Source organism: Gavialis gangeticus, unplaced genomic scaffold, assembly GCF_001723915.1.
Source record: "Gavialis gangeticus isolate Ggan-Ray unplaced genomic scaffold, GavGan_comp1, whole genome shotgun sequence".
NCBI classification, from domain to species: Eukaryota; Metazoa; Chordata; order Crocodylia; family Gavialidae; genus Gavialis; species Gavialis gangeticus.
This window is the reverse complement of record NW_017729034.1, coordinates 28699848-28720624: the sequence shown is the minus strand read 5'-3', so window position 1 is coordinate 28720624 and position 20777 is coordinate 28699848. Positions and strand designations below refer to the sequence as shown.

Below are 20777 nucleotides of genomic sequence, written 5' to 3'. Positions count from 1 at the left end.
TGAAGTGTCAGGCAAAAGCCATAGTGATTGTTAGTGAAGCCATGTGTGTGCAGCCTGCAAACTGCCGTGGCAGGAGATTAAGAGAGATTGGGATTCAGATCTGACAGTCCTGACATGATTTATCTGGAAATTATGGGGGGAGAACATGAGTAATGAAGACAAGAACAGTGGCAGTAAGGAACAAATGTGAGATTCTGTCAGAGACCAAACAGAATTTCTAAGAACATTGCTCTGTTTGTTGGTTCCACTCAAGCTTCCAATTTAAAGCTTGCTCTCCTAAATTACCAGCCTTCTCCAACTTTCAAATATGAGTTAGAAGAGTCTGTGTCCTTGGATGTAGATTTAACAAATCCATATTTCCCACCTGTGAACATTAGAATTGTATTTAGCGGGAGAGGTGGGGGACAGAGTGATGCATTCTTCTGGTTGCGAGATGTACCTAGTAGGTCTTGTGGACAGTTCACTTCGATACTGTTTGTTTTCCTCACTCTTCCTTTATGAGAAAACAGTTTTTGTGTTCTTGATGCCTGCAATTAAATAAACCTTTCTTCTGCCTTTTTCTGTTGAGTATAGTCAGAGGTAAGAGCACCACTAACATCCAAAATGTATGTGAAAATATATGAAAGACGCGCCCTTTATCTGCAGGTCAAACACCATCTTCCTTTTGTGAGAGCATTTCAGTGTGCTGGAAGGCATCACATTTTCGGTAGTCCTTCCTGATTGTTTAATTGCTAGCAAGGAAAATTTACTCTTGGCTTTTGTGGCTGAATCAGATTTATCCTGCAAGCTCTTCATTATGATAAGGAACATATTCAGTTCCAAAGTTTTGCTGTCCCCGCAGTAAAAACATATATAAGCTGCTTCCATTCCCTGTCAGCACTCCATCCCTCTATGGAGCTTAAGTGTATGTTTTAGTTTAGTCTTTTGGAAGTCAAGGTGATCAGGAGGAAATGAGAACAGAGTTGAATCAGAAAGTTTGCATTCTGATCTTGACTCCTGCATGGACTGTAAGTTTATCAGCTCCCTGCTTTGTTTTCCCATTCATAAAATGAGGTTATCAGTGCTTAGCTGTATTGCTTGTGGTCATACTTAGCTTGTGTTTGTACAGTTTTTTTATAATCCTAGCTCAGTATGCTAAACAAAGAATTAAAAAACTCACTACTGTCCCCTAAAATTAAGCAAACAACAAACAAACAAATGTTGTTTAATCCATGCCAGGGAGATGTGCGCATCCAAGAGTTTTTATTTCTAAATTTTCTTTCTTTTCTGCATATTAATCACCTTATCTGAATATTTGATTAGTCATTTACTAATGGACAGGAAATGTGTAAATATTTGAATTTAGTTAATTATACGATTACAAGCCTGACCTTGGGTGGCTGCTTCTCTAACTCCATGGCACATAGCTTCATTAACTAATTAGACAGTGGCTGACGCACACATTTGAATTCTTCATGCAGACTTCATAATAAACCAAGAGACCAGTATTCATTCCATCAGTTTAATCTAAAATGCCAAATTGCCTGCTGAGAGGAACCAGAATAGCTGGTGAGCTCTACAGAAGTGTATGAGGCAACCATGTTAAAACAGCAGTGTAGCTATCACTCAAAGTGATGAATACGTGGCAGGTGGTGTGGTTCCTGTTATCCCCATCTATAGCAATGAAGTGTACTGCAGTAGACTTTGGTGAGCATAGCATTAACTGGGCTTCTGTGTTCACATGTGCAATGGACTGCTAGCACATGAAGTGTGTTGCCTTTTAGAAATTAGCCAAGCGTGATTTTTTTTTTTTTTTAGAACTTAAGGTCATTGTAGCTGGTACAGGTTTGCTGCTCTGGAGCCTGAGCTTCTAGTAGCCTGCCGAAAGGGACTGTCACATGGAACTACTCCTGCGCTGCTGAATGGAGTTGGTTTGAGATGATTTGGGACTTGTGGTACCATAACTGCAAATATTCATCAAATGTGTCTTCCTCTTCCGTATCTACATTAATAGATAGCTTGCTTCATTGTCATAACTGAGCATACAGAGAGAGAACAATTCCTAGGCTCAGGGTTATCCAAGCCCTAATCCCTTTTTTATCATGTGTTCATCCCCAGCGTCGTGCAGTGCCCTACAAGTCCAATCCAGAAGACTGGCAATGGGTGCATTTAGATGCTCAGGAGTAGCCACTTGAGATAGGATGTGATGCTTTCAGTTGTGAGCTTCTCAGAAATAGCAAAACTTTGTGTAGGATATTAACGTGATGTGAGAACCTTTTCTGGAAGGCAGATATATTTGGCTTCTATATCGGGGTCAGCTTGGGAAAAAGTATAAAGACTAGTGAGAAAAGGAAACAAGTTTCTCATCAATGGCTTTTTTGAGGAGAACAGTATGAGACCACGTCTGCCATGTGGGGAAAATAGTTTCATATACGTTTAACAGCAAGAAGAGCAGGTCAGTTTAAACTGTATATGGTGGGCAAGGAGAAGTCAATGGAGCTTTTTCGAGGTGAGGTTGATAGGGTTTAATAGAACAATCTAAAGTTGGCAAGGAAAAGGCCTGACCTGGATAGACAGAAGACTAGAGAGGAGTCAATAGTAATCAATAGGAAAATAATGAGGGTGTTTTTAGCCGATTTGCTCAGCCTACAGTGTAGCTCTGTTGCCTGGGAGATGATTTTCTTCCTCAGCTTTTGCACAGAACCAAATATACTGGGGCTATGTGGAGGGCATTGAATTTGGCCCTCCACATGTATATATTCATATTGGTAGAAACTTCCTTTTCCAACTCATTCAGTTAACACAGAGTGAAAGTGATCATAGTAAAACACACAGCAGATCTTTAAAACAAACTTTAAAGCTGTTTGATAGGCCAGAGTCCTATCAGGGAGTGTTTGCTGAATGCATTTTTTGTTTCAATTGGTTTCACTAAGACAAGGCAAACTTTTTGTGGATCTCATCTTTCAGCCTATTGCAACAATATTACAGTTGGTTTTCTTTGAAATAAGAGTGCAAACAGCTTCCTAGACAAATGCATGGATGATAGATTCATTAATAGCTATTAAACAGAACAGTCAGGAATGTATCCTCTGGCCTCTCTGAACCAGTGATGGTGGATACCAGGAAGGGGGTGTAATTCAGGATAGATCACTAGATGTACCCTTTTCATATGCTTTTCCTCTAAAGCACTTGCTACTACCACTGTCATAAATAGGATACTGGGCTAGCTAAACCATTGGTCTGACCTAGTATGGTACTTGTGTTCTTTCTAGTGTACCCAGGAAAGAACCATTTTCAATACCTACCAGGAAGTGATCGGAATTGTCTTCCATTGTTTACAGCACTGACGAATAAATGTGTGCGCGCACATTTATCCATTCCACATGTCCATGCCTGTTAAGCCAGAGCTGCTTGCTCCTCAAAATATTGCTCATATAACATATTTCTTGTTGAGGAAAAAGGGTGCTTTGTTTCCTGTGCTGGAATCCTTGGAGATGGAGGTTGAGTAGAAAGGGGTACTGTGGCTGCAGAAATGAAAAGAGAAGAAGAGCAGCTACTGTTTTAAAGATGATTTTGGTTCTGTTGTGGGTTTGGGAGTAACAGTCTCCCGCATCTGACAGCATTGGAAAGAGAACATGTCTTTTCTGGCCTAGGTGAGCCAGATAGAAGAGCAAAAACTGGCCTGAAAGCCCCTGCCTCCAAAATACCTAAAGCAGTATTATCCAACTTCAGCTTCTAAGAGGCTGTGGACTGTATGCCCAGGAGACGCACCAGCAGTACCTACACCAGTGGGTATGCATGGGTTTGGGCCCCTTTCACTCCTCCTCCTCCCTCCCCTGTACCTCTTCAGCTCCTTGGCCCTAGGCTCACCTGCTGCGCTATACATGGCATGGATCCTCTAACCTGAGGGCTGCTCCTGCAGTACGGACTGTGCCACACTGCCCCACCTGTCCTCTGTGGTGGGGGCAGGACGTAGAAGCCACGTAGAGTGCATGGGGAGCCCCAAGACTTGGTTGCTGCTGCAGCTGGAGCAATGGGGGCAGCAGTGGCTGGGTGAGAGCCTAGGGCTGCATGTTAACCCTTCCCAGCCTACATGTGTCCAACTGGCAGCCTGTGGGCAACCCTACCGAAAGCATGAAGGTGGGCATCTAGGTTTCTGATAGGGTTAATGTGCCAGGACAGTCATTTGCAACCAGGATGCCAGGATACCCCAAAGTGCTGTAAGATTATTTAAAGGGTGTGGCAAGAGATAAGCAAATGTGAGGGGATAAGATGATAATGGTTCCAGGCATGAGGAGTTAAACAGGTAAGAGCAGGCTTTGGCTCTCCCTGCCTAGCTACACCCCAACCCCCACTGCCTGGCCCCTCTGCAAGGAGGTAAGCACTGTAATAAAAAATCAGCTTTTGAAATGGCATTCTATTCAGTTCACAAAAGTTATGGAGGGGTGCCTTGAGTCTAACAAGGGGCTAGGACTACTTTCCACACACCGTCTGGGAGCACACTTTTCTCTCTGTAATGCAGACCCAAACAAGCATTTTCTCCATTGGAAAATACCATCTCACCTGCAATGAATGCCTCCACTGACATAAAACTCTGAAAGGTGGTTTTGTGAAGAGTGTTCAAGGTAGCAACTTTGAGAGTGGTGTCATTTATCTTCCACTTTTCTATTACACGGTTACAGTTGTAACAAAGTATAACAACAAGCCCAGTCCAGCACCTTAATTTGTTTCTCATTCTTAGGGTAAGTATGTTGCCAAATGCAACATCTACTGATTTGTGTCCTCTGAGGAATATGTTTTTCCTGTCTTTCCCTTTCACAGTAATAAAAAGGAAATTTTATATAAAATAAGGTTATTAATGCAAGTGGTGTTATGGCTGGTTAAAAAAGTGTTTCCAAGAGTGTTTTGCATCTGTAGCATGCACATACATGTTGGGTTTAGTTTATATTGTTGGTGTATAATCATTTACATTTAGATTGTTATCCTTGTAGAGAGAGAGAGGCACAGTATGGCGCTTTCATGCACTGCCTTCAGTTATCTGAACTGCAGCTAGCATGCTGTGCCTTAAAAAAAAAACAAAAAAAAAACAAAAAAAAAACCTCTGTTCAACCCAGCTAGGAAATAGGCTGAACCTGCTTTCATTTGTTTTTCAACAGAAGCCTTGTTCGGTTAGTTTGTGTAGAGGGAATAGTCATGTAGGAGAAACTAAATGAGATGAAAAATGAAGCTTGCAATTGTTTAGAATGGTGTGTGCTTCCCGTGAATCTGTGTGCAACCCAACCATGGCCGGGAGGAGTTATTCAGTTCATTTCATATTCAGTATTGTGAGCCAGGAGAGATCCCATGTAAGAAACAAACATAATTGTTCTCATTTGGTGCCAGTTTTGACTATTAAAACATGTAGCTATGCCATAGAGTGGGAAGAGTATAGTTTTGCAAGTGACCCCAGCTGAAAGCAGTATCTATGCCTTCAGTCTATCCAGAGTGGGGCCTCAACAAGGGAACGCTAACATTTTTCCCCAAATGCTTGTTCTGAACACGACAGATTCACAGTCGGAGAGTGAGGCTTCTCCTGTGAAACGGCCACGACTACTGGAGGACAGTAATGACAGGCCTGAGGAAACCAGTCGATCTAAACAGAAGAGCAGACGCAGGTGCTTCCAGTGCCAAACAAAACTGGAGCTAGTACAGCAGGAACTGGGATCATGTCGCTGTGGTAAGTGTTCTGTATCAGTATTGTTAACATGAAGTTTTCATACCCAGTGACATGAAGATCCATTGCATGGCTGGGAAAAGGGAACAGTCGCATTCAAAGCATATAAAGATAATCTTTGAGAGAGGATATAGTTGTTGCTGGTTGCAAACGTGAGTTGTCAGGCTCATTTTCATTATAATACTCTCTCCTGATTTCAGCCTTTTATCAAAGGCTTTCAAAGAATATTACAAGAATTAATGAATTTATCCCCAGAAGTCCCTGTGAGGTAGGTGAATGTTTTACCTACTTTACAGGTGAAAGAGTCTGCAAATCGCACAAGTCTGCTGCAAAGCCTAGAGCAGAAATGCATCCCTGTTGTGCATCTAAACTATATGGCACTTCTTTTCCTCTGTGTAAAAATCCTATCAGATGTGTCTAACTTTCCAAAAACTTTTCTAATAATGCACCAGACATCACTCTACATGATTTATCCCATAGGTGACTTCCATAAGTTGATGAAATCATTCAGCTATATGAGTTGAGAGTGGGAGAGATACTATTGCATATACTGACTACTGGCTTTTCTCACTCAGAGAACTCAGCTGGAACTTGTAATATTGCATATAACTGATTTTTAAGGAAGAACAGTGAATGTGGCTAGACACCATGGGAGAAATTCTCATCCACACAAGTACAACTGTATTTGAAATCAGTTTGTAATAGCAGCATAAGGCTAGATTAAAAAAAAGAAAAGAAAACAAGTTTTATCTATGTAGTAACTCTTGTCATATAGCACAAATGATGCACAAAAATGGTATCAGCTAGATTTGTGTTTATCATACAAAGCCTGTCTCAACAAGGGAATGAAATGCCCAAATGACTTGCACCCAAACTGGCACCTGCAATATGTGGAATATTGCACACTGGGAGGAAAAAGTATTGGTTGGACCAGTTATATAGAGACAGCTTGGGGGTTCTGTCTTCAATATGAAATGTGTGATGAAAATAAGAACTACACAGGAAGCTGTCTTTGTCTCATAAAGTCACTTTTCCCTTTACTAAAATTTGCTCTGACCATACTCCAACTTACTTAAATCTTAATGCAAGCATTAAACATGGTCTGTTATCCTGATTGACTAGTAATTATAGGGGTATACAGTGACCCTTGTTAAAATCAAACGGCCATCAAATGGTATAAAATCAAAAGCAATAGTATAGAGAGGCCATAAAGTTAAAATGGTAAAGAATTCAATCTGGACTTTCACAGTGAAGTATGTGGTAAGATATTTAGCAACCTATGGAAGCCCTGCCTTATCGGTGACAACTTGGAAGGTTCTCTTCACCCAGGATGATGGGTGCAGAAACTGTTGTTCTCAAACTGCTTGTCTCTGAATGAAGGAGCTTGCAAGTGCCTCACAGAAAAAACAAAACAAAACATCCTTAATATTAAATTAAGAAAACTGCTACAAGTATGGAGAAAAAATTAATTGTGTAATTTTAGTGTCTCAGCAAATTTTGCTGCATTCTACAAATTCTAAACTTTAATTTAAAAATAACTGCCTCTGTTTCTGCTATGAAAATAAAGCCATCACAGTGGAAAGCAGCATGCCATTGCTCTGTTACTCCGATCTTGGCAGAAAAGAATTTCCATTCAGACAATAGCAACTGTAAATTTGAAAAAGTATGTCCTCCCCCTGTCATGTACAGCCTAGTGAGGTGGGGATTATATTGCCTATGTATCTTTTCTGTCTATGTATAAACAGAATGAGCAACTAAATGTCAAAATTAATTAGTTCCATGTCAGCCTTTAGGGTAGGGATATGTGTTCCATAGCAGAAGAAACTATATGAAAGGTTTTGTGACTTTATGAAGTTTGAAAACCACTGATTTTTACCAGAGGTCCTCAACTCCTGGCCAACAGGCCATATAATCCAGGTGGCAGAGCTCTGGCATCCAGCCTGCAAGGCTCCCCAATAAATCAGGAAATTTTGGTGCTGAAGGAGCAGTAGCAATTAATCCCACCATCCCTCTCCCACTTCAAAATTCCCAAGCCTGGCTTGACCTGGTTAGGGCCAGGCCCCACTCCCTTCCCCGTACAACACTGGGATGGGGCTGAATTGCCCCTTGCTCCCTTCCATGTGACTAAATCAGGTCCTGCCACTCCTGCCCTACATACCAAATCCAGCCCACTAAGAGACCAGGCACTGCCAATCCAGCCCAGAGGGCAAGAAGCTTGAGCACCGCTGATCTATACCATTACTTCTCTAATGACAAAATTACGTCTCTTGTGACAAAAACTGTATGTTGACAAGTTAACTAGATAATTTTCTAAAGCAAGCTAATTTGTTTTATTCTTCTGCATGTGAAGTCAGGTTGCTTGAGTCATGATTATCAGCCCATATTGGTAGGGGAAAACTTAAGTGTATTTAAACATGTTTTATTAATTTAAGACCTATGAATCAGAGTGTTCTAGTGATACAATTGCTACTTTGCAAGCCATCACAATTAGCAATAGGTACTTCATGTTTTACCTCACACTAGAGATTGTACTGTCAAGCTATCCAGTGAAACAAGTGTCTGTACCCAGGAAGGATTTTTCAGAATGCAGAACCTCATGCTTAACACTGGTCCAGGACTGATGCTGCAGGTTCTGGACATTGCACCACTCTGGTCTTAAATTTCTGATTCCATTCTTGATTGCAGCAAAGGAAAAAGTATGTGAAAGCTGCTCAGCTTATCCTTTAGAAGTAGTTCCCATAATGGTATTGCGTAGAAAGCAGGTAAGGGGGTTAAAGGTACAAATGAATGCAGTGTGGGGACAGGAGAAAAGGAATTATTGCAAGGCTATCACAGCTGCACACAGATCTGTTGGATACCTGTGTGCATACAGCAAGACTAAAATCTGAAGAGGCTTTTTTGGCTGCTGGTGCCTCCTATACAACAGCAAATGCATTGTTTGGGATTGTATGTTGGCTGAGTTAAAAGCCACTGGAAGCCATCTCAACTTTTAGGTAGGAGACAGTAATTTTTGTAGCCCTAATGCTAGTACTAACAAGTTTATCATTGGATAATTTAGGGCATTGTGGCCATTGGAAACGAGCGTTGTACGTAATGTGGGGGTTTTTTCAATGTAAAATTCTGTGGGTTAACCACATTACAATAATATCATGCAACTTTGTGGTATGTCTCACACAGGGAAAATCAAATGCTGGACAATCTTGGATTAATTGGAGGCTTATTGTTCTTAATGTAGAATACCTGAGAAACTTACCTCCACCCATGCCAGGCAGCTCCTTGTTTTGAATTTTCTATTATGTTTCAAAATAGACTGCTGTTGTGTTGCTGTTGCCTTTATTAGGAGGTAGATGAGGAATTATCAATAAGGTGTTAAGTTGAGCTGTAACTTGTAATAACTCTCTAATGAACTCAGACCAGTCCATGAGAACAGTTTCGTTGTTTCAGTTTGGAAAGCATACTCCAATTTCAAATAAAATATTTTTTCTTCTCTTTGAGGGAGTCCCTTTCACAGTCACATTAGCTGTGAGTAGTCAAGGGAGTCCTCTAGTTCTCTTCTAATGAAGAGCTGGTTTACTTGCTGATTTTCTGTTGAATTTAATTCTATACTGTTGGGCTGTCATATCAGCAGGCTTTAAAATGCAACTCTGCACAGAACTCTGACATTGCAAGAAAAATAGAGGACTTGATGAAAATGGACTGGCTTGGGAAACATCTGCCCTGCTCCAGAGATGTAATTTTCAGATTTAGGCCTCTTCATATATGTTCATTGCTTTGGCTTGTGACACTGTGCCAGCTGTCAAAACAATTAAGCCAAAAAAGCAGAAAGCCTGCTCTGAAGGCAGCTTAATATCTCTTCAACAGTTGTGTTGTCTCTTTGTCCCATGAAGTCACTTTTACCATGCTAGAAACTGCTGTGAATGAGTGAAATGGGTAACGAAATGTGTGTGCCTCCTTTGAACTTGCGTGCACTTGTTTTATTTTCTTGTCTATTCTTTTTTAAAGAAAATTCTCCACAAATGTTTGTCGTTTCTCTAGGAGGGTGCCACAAAAGTGGAGCCTGGAAGAGGCAGCTGTTCCAAAATAAGCCACCTGTGTCTTTCCTTTTGCAACTGTTTTGTTGTTGCTTTGGGGAGGGGAACTACATTTCCAAAGACAGTATGTGTCATATTTGATCAATCCTTTGGTTCCTCAAGTTTGAGCATTCTGCCTCCACCAGAGGCTGGCCTAATGTATTTCCTCTGGTTATTATCAGACATGTAGTGAGTGTTCAGATGACCTGTGCATTCAGTGATCTTTCCCCATCTTCTCTGAAATGGGCAGTGTCTGACTTCTGAATATTTATCCTACTAAATGAAACTGTCTAGAAGCACATATAGATGCACTGTCTTTTTTGCTAACACCTATGCAGCCCATTACACAGTGCAGATTTCACTTGTCCTTCACCCTCTCTGCAGTGTCAGAATAGCATCACTGAGACATATGTTTATTGAACAATGCCCAGCTTTACCTTCAGGAGTTACTTGTAGTTTACACATCCTTGTAAAAGCCACGTAAAATACAATACAAATGCAATGTAAAGTTGCATTAACTGAAAGTTTTTTATGTGGCCTTCCCTATCTCGGTCATCTAAAATTGATATTCATTGCTCATACTATTGTTTCAGTTTCTAGCCCTAATAGTATGATGCTTCAAGGAAGTACCTCAGCAGATATATGGGTGTCATGCAGGACACTGCACTTGGCCGGGCATGGTCTTTACACTTTAGGATAGAAATCTTAGATTATCAACAAACTGCTCTGTTGCTTCCACTGCCTCTTGTAACATATATCCAGAAAAAGGTATCTCTGTGGATCCAGTTTCACTGACACTACATGGAATTTCAGACAAATTTAACAGTGCTGTAGGGCTTTCGGAGGGGAAGAACAAAACAATTTACTACTGAGAAGGGAGTCCCAATAAAGATTCTTTAAACTCAAACACAACATTTCTCAGCTGTAGAAAGATATTTTATATATATTCACAATCTTTTTTCATTCTCCTTCCATTCTGTACAGGTTATTAACTGCTGACAAGAAATTCACATCTCATAAATAATGCTTAAGAGCCATTGCTATATAAATTGAATGTGTTATGAATTGTGATGGGCCTTTTTGTAGCGTTCTGTGCCTAGAGCAGGAAGAACAGAGGATGTCATTTTCATTAATTTCTAATGAGGTGCCAATTAAAGGCAAGGAAGGAGCTCAGAAGGGAAGAGTCACAGAGCTCCCCTGAATCCTCTACCCCGAGGCTGTCAAATGAACACGCTGCCAAGCCTCCTCTGAAAATTCCATTAAATTACAATCTCATCTAGAGCGCACACAGACAAATTCAGCTTCCCTTTGATCTTCAAAAGAGCAATTTGTAAGACGAGTTCTGAGCCTTCTCACACAGCGAACTGGGAGAGGCGATAGGAATTGTTAATTGCCAACATGCTTTACAAGCTTCAGTGAGGAAGAGAAATTTGAAAATGAATTCTCATTCTGTACTACTCTTGACTGGATAACCTTTAAATCAACAATACTGGAGTAACATTGGTTTCCTGTGTAACATTTCTTGATGCCAATTACACCAGGCATGTGTACCAGACAGAGATGATCTTTAGAATTATATGGACCCTTCAGTGGCTTAGCTGCTTCGGCCGGATAATGACTGCATAAAAAGACCATTTATTTAATACTGGGTTCATTGGGCAAGTAGATCAGTTATTACCAATCGTAGTGTACCTCCTAAGTTATATTCTAATACCAGCTTTCACGTAAGGCAACAAGAAATCAAGCACTAGGTCATGCTTGTTTTGAAAATCAGTCTGTCATTTCGGGGGAACAGAGAGCCAGATTTGCCAAACACAAGTGAATGTACTCAAAATTAGAGTGTGAACTTGTCTATAAAAATGGCAAAATGATATAGAGACTTTTCTTTTTCCTGCGTAGCTTCCAGGTTGATTACTTTTCAGCCAGAATATGGATTTATGGATTCTCTATTAATGATTTGATAAGACAAGTACACCTGTTAAATGAAGCTTGCACATTTTAAAAAGGCATTTTCTTAGCTATAAAAGACTTTTTTTGGCACAAAAAACACTGCTGAATTTTATAATAGAGACTTAGTATTTCTCCACAGATAATGAATGTTTGCAACGCTACACTCTTGGACACTATAAACTAATCCCTAGTATCACTGATTTTTTCAAAACTTAAGCCTTGAAGGCTGTAGAGGTCTCAGTTAACGGTCGTGGATTTATGATGGCTTTCCTGAGTGGTGTGAAATTACAGAAAATGGTAAGCCAAGCATCTTTTTTCTGTACTAAAAGTCTCTTCTAAAAGATATTCAAGGATGGCTTAGGAGGTTGGTAATGTGATTTCCTCTCCGTCGCCATTTAAAATCCAGCCCTGGTCAGTAATAACAAAACAAAAAACACTAGTATAAACAGTATTTTTTTTCTGTGGGTAAAAGCCTGTAGCCTACCAGATTGCCAAGCAAGAACCTAGTCTTAAAAATGGGACAAAGAGAAGAAGAAAATACTAGCAACCTCCTATTTAAGGCCTCCTAGTTAAAAATAATTCTGAAATAATGTTGCAGAACAACCATTGTTTCCTGCCTATAGGAATACCTTTCTACAATATGTTTTGGTTTCAACATGGTACATAAAAGCACATATTGTATTCTAATATCTAAAATCAAGGTGCAAAATAATCTGAATAAGTGAGTTTTCTGCACTTCCATGGTGGAGATGTAACTGGGATTCCCAGCCTCTGTCTCTAGTGACAAAGGCAAAGGGCCAGATCCTATGCTACCAACTGGCTATCTTAATAGAACTTAAGTGCCTAATTATGATTGTATTCCATCTTGTTCAAGACCCTGGGAAAATCTGCAAGCACTTACTTCTGTAACAAGCCATTATCTTAGCTTCAAGACTAAGTTACAAAAAGCAGCCAGGAAGAGGAAGAGGACCCATCTACCTTTTGTGTTACCAATATAGGATCACAATTAGCATCTAATTCAACCTAGGCACCTTATAAGTGGGATAATATCTGGCCCTTGGCTTTCGTTACTCAAGTGCCACCTGATTTTTATGTGGCATTGGTGGATTGTAAAACCTCTCTGGTCCTTACTTGGAGGTCTACACTGAGAGAGTTGTAAAAGTCAGGAAAGTAGAATATTGCAGACATACTGCTGCTTAAATGTTCAGTGGCTTACTTCTGGCACTGTTGATTGGAGTTAGTCCTGCCTGAAGCCCTTGGGCAAACCTTCTGTGGGAGTGTTACAGTAGTAGAAAAGCAACCATCTTGCTGATAACCAATTTAAGACTCTTGCATAAGTACCAGCAATGTCATTAAAGGAGGAAATAAAGAGTATGCATACAGGGCAAATAGATGCATAATATATTGAGCTTGAATGCAAATAAGATAACCTGAGACCTTCTGACTTCTCATTTCAACTCCTTTTGTGCCTTTAGGCAAGTCATTTTCTCAATCTGACCCTTTTTTAATCAGAAAAATGAGACTTATAGTCACCTGCCTTACTGAGGTACTGGAAGAATTCTTTGTGAAGCACTCTGAGCATGAACATTAAAAGTGCTTTAAGTGCCAACTCTTTTCGTAAACAAAATTCCATTTGTACGGAGCATGCAACTGCCCAGCCCCTAGTATGCTAATATATATGCCATGCCTCCACCAATCTGGGGTGTGGGGAAAATGCTATTATCTGCATAAATAGCTAGAGCAAGTTGTTAAAGAGCAGGTTACGTTAAAAAAAAAAAATAGAACCTGAAGCAAATCATGGAGAATTCTCCCTGAAACCTGAATGACAGTGCCACATTTTAAGCTTGCTTAAAAAGAAAAATAAAAAGTACTCCATAGCTACCTATTGGAATAAAAAGTTTAGAAAGATTCAGGTAGAGCATAATGAAACATAATATGGACTTCATCACTGCTGCCTGAATAGAAATGATGCTGCCACTGCCAGGCAGTTGGTTTTAAATGTTAGATGCACCAGGGATCAAAGGGAGAAGTGCAACTGCATCTTACCCTCCCCACCCTGCAACTCCTTTCCTAGGAAGTGAAAGCGAGCTTACAAAAGTGTATAGCCTTAAAGTCACCAGTGGAGTCTCAGAGTGAAGCTCCATACTACCTTCTTCAGCCAGGAGCGAGAGAGAGAGAAACATTGGTCTCCTCAGGGGTAGAAGGCTTGTAAAAAGTGCTCAGAATATCCCTTCTGCTTCCAAGTCATAGGGTGGGGTATAGGGAAGTAAAGCATTGATCTATTTAGGTTTAAAACCAAGGAAAACTTTATAGGGATTGCCCTGGTTATTGTTGGATAATGAATCAATTTGCAACAGCATGTGTAGATAGCTATTAAATCCAGGGCATAAATGCACTTAATTTTGAAAGCATATTGAAAGTTAAAGCACTGGAGTCATGGTAGGCAAATGAAGGCTTGAGGTCAGAATACATGAAGGATCCAGGTGAATACCTTAATATTAATGGAATTTGCCGAGTGCCTCAGACTGGAATCTTGTCATTATTTATTCTAGCTCTTTATTAATAGCGTTATCTGACTTGCATTTTTAATGGGCTGAAGAAAAACAGATGATACACATACATTATCAGATTGCCTAGTGTTGCTTACTTGTTTTAATTAAATTATTGGATACACTTTGGCTTTTAATTAAATTCTCAACTTTGGGGAGGAGTGTATTAACATAGGTAAACTCCAGTACATAGAGACTTCCAGGAGTATTAACACTTAACCCAGCTCATCTCAAAGTGTCAAGTATTGTATACCCAAGGATTCTTGCATACAGTTGCTGGTGTAGCTCTGTCTCATCACCTGACCCTTCACTAAGAAAGTTTAAGGAACTTAGGATAGTCTCAAACCCCAAATAGCTGGGGCATATTGTGACTGCTCCTCTATATGGGGTTACAGACCCCTGAAATAAAGGTAAAACATTCTAAGAGCAATATCTGCCATAATATGTGTATCTTATTTTCATGATTCCTCATCACTGATCTTTTAGGTCATGATGCCTGGTAGTCTAAATTGCAATTTGCTGCCTTTGATGGATTCCATGGGCTGTTACTGCATGCCTCCCCTTCTCTTGTAAGCACTGTAACCTGTATTGCTCCATGAACTGTTCATAGTTGCAAGACTGGTTTTGGAGCAGCTCGGGTGTAGTGGTGGATGCCTTGGAGGACTGGGGCTAACTGGGACAGTCACATGTTAGTTGGATTTTGGGCTGGTGTGAGGTTCAGTGTGTTAAGAATTGTTAGTTGGTCATACTACACTTGCGCTTCTGTGAAAGATTAAAGAATGTAACTCACTGCAGTTGAAGAGTGTTGACTGTTACTGTTTTTGTGAACCTTCTCGGCACAGCTACTTGGATCACTTTTCCTGTGGTCTGCAGTTTTGTGGGATCTGACAAGTCAAAAGATAAAATGGGAGATATCTGTTGTATATGAGAAGTGTGGCAAACAAAACAGCAGAGCCATCCCTTTGACATAAAGATGATAGGGTCCTCCTGAACTCAGCCATGCATTGTTACAAGTTAACGCAAAGGCAAAACCCTCTTGCATACATGTTTGAACTCTGGCTCTTTAATTTTAAACACAGTTCTCCATTGAGTTAGTCATGAATCGAGGTTGATGAACTGTCCACTCTTGCTGCTGTCTCTCATTCTTTGCTGATAGCAGGAGCTGCTGGCACCACAGTGCCCATCTGTGTTTAACAAGGAAACTTCACTTTAACTAGTTTTAGCTTCTTTACTTTAACAATTCCATAGGTGAGTCTCTCGGAGGTAGTTTAAACATTTTCATTTTACCTCTTCATTACAGTGAAAATGAATGTTTTAGCAAGATTAAATGCATGTGGGTCAATTTGTGCCTGTATGATTGTATCCCTGCCCCCACCCTTCATACATCCTTTTCCAAATTAGACTCAGGGCTTTGAGACAGGCCCTGTCTCCGTGTATGTTTTATACTGCATCTAGAAGATGGGGGGCCTTTGGTCCCAAACAAGGCCTTTGTATGCTGCAGTATTTCAATATTAAAGACTCTTACTGTTAAAATTTTCCTTAAAGCAAATTGTACCCATTACCATCCAAGCATCTTTTGGCATCTAGGTCTCCAAGGTGGTAGTAGTAGTGTAAATCTGAGGCTTTGTGTTTACCACCTTAATTCCATAGTTGAGCAGTCTTTCAAAATCAGAAATGTTTTGAGAACAGCAACTCTCACGCCTCAGAACTTCTTCATGACAATTGAGTGTACATAACCCCTACATGTAATAGGTATCATATTTATTCAAATAGAAGACAGGTTTTTTCCCCACCCAGTCAGCGTGAGGAAAAAAGCTCTTTGCCTTACAGTTTGCATACAAGGATACCTCATTAAATAATTGTCTATCAGTAAACTGCTGCTAAAAGCAGCATGTGCTCAGTAATGGAAGCCAACTATAAAGTTGATTTAAAATGCAGCCAACACTGGTCATGCCTATAAATCACATGGCCCACGTTGGGCAATCATACTGATGAGAACATACCACAAGAATAGGTTAGTACAGTTCATTTGAATAAGATATATGGTAGTGCCCATTAAGCGCAGTCTCCCTCAGTACTGTCTCTTTCAAGTCACAGTGAGCCACTACATTGAATACACGTTGACTTCTTCACTCCCACAAGTGAGTTGTGGCTTTCTTTCGCATTTCCAATGATTGCTGTTTCTTCACCAGCTTTAAATGTGTGGCAAACATCACCAAACTAGGCCCCAAACAGTACCCAGAATCTCACTCCCTCTCTCAGCTTGGTGCATGTGATTAGTGCGGCCCCACCCTCCATGAGGTAGAACTGGACCAGGGTCCCCTGCACTTCTGCATATACGTTTTTGGAGGATCTCAGGACTCGTGATAAGAACACCCAGTTCCAGTCACGAGTGGAGGGCTAATTAGCATGTGGATCCTTTGTGGGGGTTATCTGGAGTACATGCTCATACTGAGCACTGCTGAGCCGTGAGGTCACGATGGCTCGAAATACTGTTGGCTCTGTTGAGGCCCAGCTCAGTGAACTATATGGTAAATCATGAATCTTCTGGCTTTGGACTAATATCATACATAGGTTATACCTGGCAGGGGAAATACCGTGACCTCGATGGTAGCAGGAGAAATACCCTTACCAAGGTAATGCAATTAAAATGGCACTGTGTAGTGGAGGGTTGCACCCTCATCTGCTTGTGGACAGGGCTCCCTACAAGAGCCTCATAGTTAGCTTCCCACTGGCTAGCTTCCAGCGGGAGGATTTTGGCTACACTCTGACTTTATAGAAATCGGAGACTCCTCCCTAGCTTGCTCCTGCGGCCATGCAGCTGAAGGCAAGTGTAACTCGGGGCCATCTGAACCCTAAGTCTCCAGACTTGGGCTTGTATGTAGGATGCCTGCCAAAGGATTTGGAAGTATCTGAAGCCCTGGGCTAGCTAGGGTGGAGGATACTTGCCCATAGGAGGACCACATATGATTCTTGAATGATTCAAATGGATTTGGACTTGATCTGGCTAATTTGACCTGAGACATAAAACCATTTCCTTTAAAAAAATAAAGGTTATACTATGTATAAGTACATACAGAAGTGATGCCTATGTTTGTTTATGAAGTACCTGTGCTCAAACTTGGCAACTTCAAAAAAGATAAAATCCATCAATCTGGATGAACTAAGTCTATAAGTACACCAATTCAGTGTTTTTAAATTTGTTCCTCACTTTCATGCACTTAGTGAGAGCAGGGTCTAACAGTAAGAGGAAGGGGACTGCAGGGGGAAGAAATTGGGTGGGGTGGGGACAGAGGACAAGGGGGGCCATCTGACCCCCCAGATTTATTTTCCTTGCTGTAGCAAGGGGAGGGGGACAAATTCAAGGCAAACTTCTGATAATTAGATTCTATACCTGGAAGATTATTACAAATTTATAAATTTTTCATATACAAAAACTAATTATTGGGATGTTTGTCTTATAGTCAGGGTCATCTGATATGTGAGTAAATACATTATATTTTGTGCCCCTATATTGTCTGAAATGTTTTTTTTCCTCTCCAGATAAGTCATGTGCAAAGAAGTAGGGAATGCCTTCTTGAGGGGCTGCCTCAGGGAAGGAAGTAAGTTAGGAAACTTGTATGAAATCACTTGAGGATTTGTTAATATAGAAAGTGCAGCATTCAGGATGTGTTTTCTCCTCACATGATAAACTCTGTTCACAACTTGCATCACATTCAATGTCAAAAAAGTAGTTTGCCTGCTCTCTCTGGCAGCGAAGAGGTAAGATAAATAGTAAAGTGAATCTGAAATTAGCATAAATTGGGATAAAAGGTAGTTTGTTTGCAGAATCTCCACAGTGCAAATCTGTGTCTCTTGTGTGCTCCCTAATGCGGCTTCCCAGACTTACAGTCTTCAAGAAAATAGACAGAAGACACTTTGAAACACAGGCTATACGTGACTAAACTTGGAAATACAAAGCCTCTGCCTCCAAGCCAAAAGGATTCCTGCAGAATCTTTAACCCTACCTGCCAGGGGCTGCTACAGGATTAAGATTACATTCTCCCTCCTTTATCTGGAAATTCTCCCGGCCGTCCCCATGGAAGCCTTGCATAAGTAATGGCCCTTTTTTCCCCTCTTACATGCTCTTATGCATGTTGGCTTAGGACTCATTTGAGGGAAAGTAAAATGGGGCAAGCCCAAAAGGAAATATTTGCATCTCTCTCTCCCTCTTTTTTGCCAGGCTGTTCATCCTTCTACCATGCATACACTGCATGGGATCAGAAAATACATATTTTCTATTCAGTAGTTGAACTGCAACATAAATCAACAGCAGCTCCTAACCATCCTGAAGCTCTGAGGCTTAAACTTTTATTTTGCATCTCAGATGTCATGGGGCAATGTGCTTGCCATATGAATCCAGGATTAAATCTGCTTGCCTGCAACCTAGTATTGCTCCACTCCTAAAGCATGAGTGAGTAGACTCAGAGAAATGTTCTGATGCATCTTATGCCCTCTTTACTCCTGCAGATTTCAGTTCAGAAATGACTGGGTTTTGGTAGATACTAGTAAACATTCAGTGGAACAAAACATCTGCAAAATGATAAAAATGCTGAAAGGCAAGTTACTGCAATCACTGGAGACTTGGGTAAACAAGGTCACCAGAACAGTTGTGCACATCTGGTCCTGTTTCCCAAACTTATTTGGCTGCACTTTTTGTCAGGGAGAGTGGAACTGAACTGCCTTGGGAATTCCTTACAAGTCCAAAGGCACTTTGCATTAATACGTGGAAAACCTAAGGTCATGCACTTCAGGGATTTCCACTCTTCTCTCTAGATATGACAGCATGAACAAGTCCCTGTGCATGGCAAAAACTGCCTTGCGCCATCTCCTTTGGTATTTAAAAATATATTAATTTAGATAAAAAGCTTTGCTGTAATGTGACTCAGCTCCTTGTCAGGAGGGGGAGGTGAGATTCCCAGCACAGGTATTTTGAAGTTCCTGCCACTTGTTTAGAATCCCTGCCTTTTTGAAAACAAAGGGAACCAGGGAGATTAGTTTGGCTCATTTATTTCCAAAAGCCGATTGCTTGGTGGGTTGTTGGGGTTTGTTTTTGTTTTTTGTAAAGTGTCATTAACGAGAATGTTACTTGAGTTGTGCAATGAAAAGAGAAGCTGCCAGCACAGAGCATTCCCTGCAGAAGAAAGGAAAGAGGTAATTATAGTTTGTGCAAGGATGGAGCTGTCTGGAAGGAGAACAATAAAAGATGTCAGCAGAGGAGAATATTTTTATACTTTAAAGTGGCAGTGTGTACAAACTGCACTGGGAGCTTCATTAGGTTGGACTGTAGCAGTTTTATATCCTTCCATTGCTGGCTGCACTTTTTCAAGCAACCTGATGGGGAAGTGCCAACGGAACAAGCAGGATCACAGTGGAATCCATAGAGCTAGAGTGTCTCAAGTACTCTTCACATGTTTCTGCGATCTTTGCTTTGTATCTTCTAACTGTTTGCTTTATTTCACACTCCTGATTTATCTATTTTCCTTGGCCTGGTTGCCCCTGCTTCAGGACTCTACTGACATTTGTAGTTTTTAAAGGCAATGTCATTCTTTAAACAATTTAAGTCTTCTCTTCATTTTAGAAGCGGAGTCACGCTGCCTTAGGGATTCCCATGTTACCTTTCTGTTCTGAACAGGGCAGCAGCAGGTACCCTCTGCATGAGTTAATCTTCTCCACCAGTTATCTGTTCCCATCTTCACTATGTAGGACAATAGTCCAGCTGTTCCAGCTCTGCAAGAGAAGTTTAATTATTTCTAAACCATGTAAATCCCAGTGACACAGAAGAACGCAAATCTGACCTGTTTTAGTCCTCACCTGCAGCTTTCCTGTCCAGCCACAGGCCTCGTGAAATAGCATATATTAGGGCCCTTTAATATATATCTGTGCAACAAATTCTGCCTTGATACTAGGACAGCAGACGCAACATAATCCAGGGAATTTTGCTGGTTGAGTGTAAACTGCTAATTCTGCCCAAAACAAAATGCAAACTGAAACCACCTCCTGTTGCAAGCATGTGCTTACAGCTGAGATCTGTGGCCTGTTCACATTCCTGATATTTTGTGAGTTTCTGTACTAGCCGAAAAGATGTAATTATAGGTATAGAGGTCTGTGTATCTTTATATACCATTACATTTTCACAGTTGAATGACAAGATGTCTATGATACACATTTTCACTCTGTCAAAATCTTTTTCTCCAGCAGAGAAATGCTGTTGTATGAGAGTGCCACTGCAGAGGAAGATGCAAACTCATAAGCAGCTGTGGCCAGTTCTTTGCAGTGTTAAAAATCAGTAGAGAGATTTTGACAGGGAACCAGATCATGGCCATGTTTATTAATAGTTATAGAAATGCTGTGACTGTGGATAAGCACACAGCTTTAAATAAAATAATACCCCTTCTTCTAAGCAGGCAATTTAGGATTTGGAGTGCCTATCTGAATTCTTACACATGTAAACTACTTGCTTTCAATAGACTGTTT

General features: G+C 40.7%; 1 protein-coding gene across 2 annotated transcripts in view; it reads left to right on the top strand.

Moving 5' to 3' along the window:
* ZFAND3 (zinc finger AN1-type containing 3) overlaps positions 1-20777 on the top strand; it is a 244475-nt gene that overhangs the window by 195821 nt on the left and 27877 nt on the right. For both annotated transcript variants that reach the window (XM_019526985.1, XM_019526986.1), the window contains one exon: positions 5525-5695. In XM_019526985.1, the coding sequence (XP_019382530.1) occupies positions 5525-5695 (171 nt within the window). The remainder of the gene's footprint in view (positions 1-5524; positions 5696-20777) is intronic.